The sequence below is a fragment of the Polypterus senegalus genome, chromosome 8 (assembly GCF_016835505.1).
Source record: "Polypterus senegalus isolate Bchr_013 chromosome 8, ASM1683550v1, whole genome shotgun sequence".
Classification (NCBI taxonomy): domain Eukaryota; kingdom Metazoa; phylum Chordata; class Cladistia; order Polypteriformes; family Polypteridae; genus Polypterus; species Polypterus senegalus.
In genome coordinates this window covers 69,618,920-69,624,919 of record NC_053161.1, presented here as the reverse complement: position 1 = coordinate 69,624,919, position 6,000 = coordinate 69,618,920, and the positions used below count along the sequence as shown (strand labels likewise).

General features: G+C 37.6%; 1 protein-coding gene across 4 annotated transcripts in view; it reads left to right on the top strand.

Moving 5' to 3' along the window:
- The first annotated feature begins 1,791 nt into the window (after positions 1 to 1,791).
- The window catches only part of flncb (filamin C, gamma b (actin binding protein 280)), a 149,435-nt gene continuing 145,226 nt past the window's right edge, over positions 1,792 to 6,000 (top strand). For 2 of the 4 annotated variants that reach the window (XM_039761215.1, XM_039761214.1), the window contains exon 1: positions 1,793 to 2,648. In XM_039761215.1, coding sequence (XP_039617149.1) covers positions 2,279 to 2,648 — 370 coding nt within the window. In that variant the 5' untranslated portion in view covers positions 1,793 to 2,278. Of the gene's footprint in view, positions 2,649 to 6,000 lie in introns of all 4 variants that reach the window. The other 2 variants (XM_039761213.1, XM_039761216.1) reach the window with 2 other exon arrangements.

The window sequence follows — 6,000 nt, the reverse complement described above, 5'->3', positions numbered from 1 at the left end:
TGGTCACCAAGAATGATTTATTTGATTTGAATACAGAGGAAAGTTTTTTTCCACAACAGGGCACACCCCACCTAGTTATTTTAGGAAGTCAGATCAAAACCAAAGGTGAACTGCCTGAAATGTAAAGGATAAAAACAAAGCTCTCTGAAAGAATTGAAAAATGTATGGGGCAAATGGCATCCTAACTTTCAGGTTGCTTGCTGTCTGTGTGGGATTTACACTGTCTCACTGTGTTTGTGTGAGTTTTTCTCTGCATAATCCCATATTCCTTCCACATTCCTAAAGACAAGATGTTTAGGTTAGATTACTGTCAATTCCTTATGAAAGCACTTTGCCAAGACATTGCTTCTAATGTATAATTAATAATCATGCACAATTATAATAATGTGTAATTAATGCCCCTGGCACCTTTATCCACATATCCTGGGACTGTCCCACTCATGCTTCTCTTTAGCCTTCTGTCTCATCTCTCAAAAATTCTATCTCATCCTTTTCTGCTTGTGGATCTACCATACCAGCATTATGTCTTTTGTCTATACATTGTAAACACTTCTCACTAGACACTACAGCAGCAAAACTGAACTTAACCTTTTGATAGAAGCCACCTGATTCTCTTCTTCCTAACCTTCTGAATTCATCTTCTTCTTTACAGTTTAGTTCTTTTGGAAGTCAAAGTGTCCTTGATCAACAGGACATACGGTGCCACTAACAGTGGATATAGTTAACTGTTAACATATGATTTTTTTTTCTGTTTTTCGCAGGGCCATGTAGGTTTTGGTGTTGCCTTTTTAGAATTAGTCTATTGGATACATGCCATTTCATTGCATATTTTCGTATTAATATTTCACCACACACAAAAAAAGTGTTATTGTCAATTCCAAATTGAGTCCAGTGTGATTGCGCCCTGCCAGTGATGGGCGGCTGGTATTCTATCAAGGGTTCTTTCCTCCTTTGGGCATAGTACTGCTGGTATGAGCTCCAGCACTCTGCATCCCTGAACTGGATTACCTGGTTGTGATAATATTTACTTACGAAAACTTAATTTTGAAAACACATGGTATTAACAGAAAAATGAATGATCAGTCCCATCAGAATTTGTCACCCCTTGAAGGCACATTGTGATTCATCTGAAGATGCTTTTACACGCAGTAAGATTGTGTCTGACGAAGAGTCTTCTGGAAGTTGATACATAGCTCTAAATGTATGCCTCGTCCCTGACGTCACCGTTTAAGAAGTGAAGCCACGTGATTCCAGAGAGAAGCGATGACCTCAGAGCCTATAATGCCCTATTCTCAGCAGGAGGAGTTGCCAGCTTAATACCATAAAGTGGAATTCTCAAGTGCTATCTTTATTCTTAAATAGAAGATGACTTCACCAAACTCCAACTCAATGGGCGCGCATGAAGTGTTTCAGGACAACTAAAATAAATTAACTGTAAACTTGAAAAAGTACTAGAGCACCGTTTTCCGCGCTAGATGAGCACGGTTTTACTAGGATATTCTCTCCATGAGCTGGTGTTGTAAAAGTAAATCTTACCTCCGTCGAGCATCTACAAGACCCAACCCCTCTGGTCTCAATTTGGAGAGCCTAAAATTAAATTGAGTGTCACAACTGTTACAACATGCAGGGGTCGAACCAATCGTCGCTCCTGCTATCCTTAGTGCCCAATCGGGATGCACAGATTTATCTCAGCGGGATTAGAAGAACGTCCATCCTTAGTTGTATATGGTCATGTCAAAGGCATTCCAGAGAAGCCTTCCCTCTGACGTGTGAAAGACTCTGGGATCTTTTTAAAACGCTCCCCACACTCCCGTCCCGTATAGTGACAATCGTTAACAAGCCTCTCTGACTGCGCCGGTCGGGCTCATTCCTTTCACTGAACCCTTTTACAGCCGCAGCTGCTTCCACTGCCGCCCTCAAACTTTCTTGCTCTCTCTCGCTCTCTTTCTCTCCCAAGCTGCCTGTTAAGAGCTAGCTAACAGATTTCACACAAGACCGTCAATTAAAAAAGACCAAGAGGGCAGCCATCCTGATTATCCTTTTATATCAAATCCGGATTTATCATTCGTCTGACACACCCGCGTGCTCAGAGAAGAAAGATCGTTTCAACAAGGAGCTGCGAAAACAGAAACTTTTTCCAGCAACTGGGAGTTTAGGGATTGCGTGCGCCTGGCACTGACTCGCCGAACTTTTTTTTTCTTTTCATCAACAGCGTGCAGTTGATTTCACACTGGCCTCATTGATTGAGGTATAAAAAGGGGGCACAGAGACCAAAACCATGACGAGCAATAACGCATACTACGATCAGCAGCCTCAGTACTACCAGGGTACTGACAGCGGAGAAGATCAAGAAGAGATGCCTGCCACAGAGAAAGACCTGGCAGAGGATGCACCCTGGAAGAAAATCCAACAGAATACCTTTACCAGGTGGTGCAACGAGCACCTCAAGTGTGTCAATAAGAGGATCAACGACTTGCAGAAAGACCTGAGCGACGGGCTAAAGCTGATCGGGCTCTTAGAGGTTCTGAGCCAGAAGAAAATGTACAGAAAATACCACGCAAGACCGAATTTTAGGCAGATGAAGCTGGAGAATGTTTCGGTGGCACTGGAATTTCTGGATAGAGAACACATCAAACTCGTCTCTATAGGTAAGCGGTGCCCGCTTATGTTTGAATGGAGAAATGTGCTTGTTTAGTCGCTTTACGGTTGCCTGTGTGCCTTCTTTCTAAACTGATGTCAGATATGCGGGATCTTTTAGCAAAACTGGTGTTTAAGGGGTATAGTCGCAAACAGTGAGCCCCACACACTGTGTGTGAATTAACGGAGTTTCGTGACACGCGACAGTCGGAGAGGGTGGGCAGGGGTGACGACTTGTACCGTCCGCACGCTACCATACAGTAACAGAGAATGACACCCAAGTGGTAAAACGTACAGTGCTACTCACACATGTAGTAAATAGAAAGTTTAAGCTGTGAGGCAAGGAGCACTAAGGGAATATAACAAAAGCAGTCTGACATACTACTTAACTAATCACAAGTAGTGCTAAGTACAACATACAACTTGGTCTTGCTGTTACGTTTATCAGTTTCCTACCAAAGCCGGGTTTTCTTTCATCTTGTGTAATTATAAGGCATCAGTTATTAATCTTTTATAAAATCGTTAACTTTTTAGTGGCACATTAGTTCAATGATATGCCAGACACAACATCTTCTAATTCTGAAGCAGCCTACAGTTGTAAGTGCTGGTATCGCACTGAATTTGTTCATAATTACCCGCATTGCATCGAGTAAATAATGTGGCATCAGCTGAAAACGTTTTGTGATACAACTTTGGCAGTGCTTTTTCACAGATGCTGCATTCTAGCACAAATGCTCAATGATTTCAGAGATTTCTTTCAAGCAGTGCGTTTTGAATGGTCATTGCATTCAATAATTTACCTAGGTATCTTTAGTAGCTGCAGTTTATTCCATACCATCAATTAAATGCTTAACCACGATTGATAGCTAACTGGTTTATAATGGACTGAGTAAATGCACAAATTTAATAATTTATATTCAGTTCATTTCATGGATTAAGAGTACTTCCTCTTTTGGAATGCACCATTGTCTGAAATGTGACCTTTTTTGGTATCTAAAGTGATTTTAATGGTTTATTCCATTAACAGTGCTACTTAACACAATGACTGGGTGACTATAAGCCTATAGTACTAAACACAATTACAAATAAAGTCTAATTGAATTATACCACCATAAGTTGACCACATATATAGTCTATTTAAATAAAAACATTTATGCCACTTGCAACAAAAATAAATACAAAAAATGATCAGAAAAACACAGTGCTATAGCAACTACTGTGTATATTTGTTATACTTACAACCTTATTAAAATGTTTATTGAAAACAAGGACGAAAAAAATGTACTGTATGTGTGTGCCACTGGGAGAAACTGTCATGCCAACTCTAGTGGTAAGCTGTGTCACTTAGTATTGGTATATCATTAGAAATGACACAGTATGTATTCCGAATTAACAATGTGAAATATTCACATTTACACAAAAAATGTTATTGTCAGTTCCAAATTGAGTCCAGTGTGATTGGGCCCTGCCAGTGATGGACTGATATTCTACCCAGGGTTCTTTCCTCCCTTGGGCATAGTACTGCTGGGATGAGCTCCACCACACTGCATCCCTGGACTGGATTACCCAGTTGTAATAATATCTAAATATAAAACTTAATTTTAAAAACACATGGTATTAACAGAAACATTAAGTTGTGTGTAAATGCTTTTTGTGATTATGGTTGGATTAGAGCAATAGTAGTAATGGCAATGTATCTAGCAGCACCAGACTGGACTTCAGTCCATTGGAGGATGCGAAGATTTTAACATATACTTATGCTGGGGTACTATATTGCGACCAAGTGATCTGATGTCATGTCCTTGGACTATGAGAGGAATGGAAGATGACATGGTGTCTTTTTCACAAATTTAATTTCCAGTTCAATTCTGTTACCAAATTTGAATAAACTTTTGGTCTCCATATACACACAAGCTGTATGAACATAATTGTGTTGGCAAAGTTGGAACTTTGTACAAGCAGCAGAGTAGCCTTGGGGTTAGTGCTGCCATTTCACAAGTCCTGGCTTTGCTTCTTGCACTGGGATGTTCTCTGTGTCTTTGTGGGTTTTCCTCCGCATGCCAAAAAGTGCAGATTACGTTAACAGGCACTATGGAATTGGCCCTGTGGGTGTGGGTAAGCATGAGAGGGCCCTGAAGTAGACTTGCACCCTTTCCAAGGTGTCCTGCGTTGTATCCTTTGTTGCAGAGATAGGCTCTCGTCTCCTTTGACAGTTAAACTGAGTTAAGTTGATTTGAAAAATATATAATACTAGCAGAATACCCGCGCTTCGCAGCGGAGAAGTAGTGTGTTAAAGAAGTTATGAAAAAGAAAAGCAAACATTTTAAAAATAACGTAAGATGATTGTTAATGTAATTGTTTTGTCATTGATATGAGTGTTGTCATATCTATCTATTTATATATATATATATATATATATATATATATATATATATATATATATATATATAGCAAAATAGCTGCGATTGGCAGCGGAGAAGTAAAAAGAAAAGGAAACATTTTAATAATAACGTAACATGATTGACAATGTAATTGTTTTGTAATTGTCATGAGTGTTGCTATATATATATATATATATATATATATATATATATATACACACACACACAGACACATATATAAACATATATATACATATAAACATATATATATATATACACATCTATACACATATATATATACAGTTATATATATATACATATACACACATACATATATATACATATACATATATATACACATACTGTATATATACACACACACATATATACATACTGTATATACAACATATACATATCTACATATATACTGTATATACACATATATATACAAATCTACATATATATATCTACATATATATATTAGGTGGGACTCGATTAAAAAATTAATCCAATTAATTAGAGGCTGTGTAAGAATTAATCTTGATTAATCGTATGTAATCGCACACGTAAATTTGCCCCAAATCGCAAATGTTTTTTTTTTTATTTAAAACGGTTTTAGTGGGCTTACAGAATCAAATAATAGACATGGACATGAATATTGTAAACTGAAGCTGTTTTAATTTCTGAAAAAAAGCTTTTAAACTGCATTTGAATTCAAAACAGAAACAAAAATATCATCCCTGGTTAAAATTGGGCAGACTTAAAAATAAAGTGGTAGTTTAAGTACTTTAAGTACATTTTCAGAATAGTATTGTCTTTAAATAATAATAACCAAAATTTCACCATAAAGTGCAGTTTTTCTTCTTAAAAAATAAGTCAGAAACATAAAAGGTAATTTGACCAGCTTACTCTTTAAACTCTGAGTAACATTAGCCAAAATTATTTTGTACATTAGGCTAAAACAGTGTGATCATTGAACATT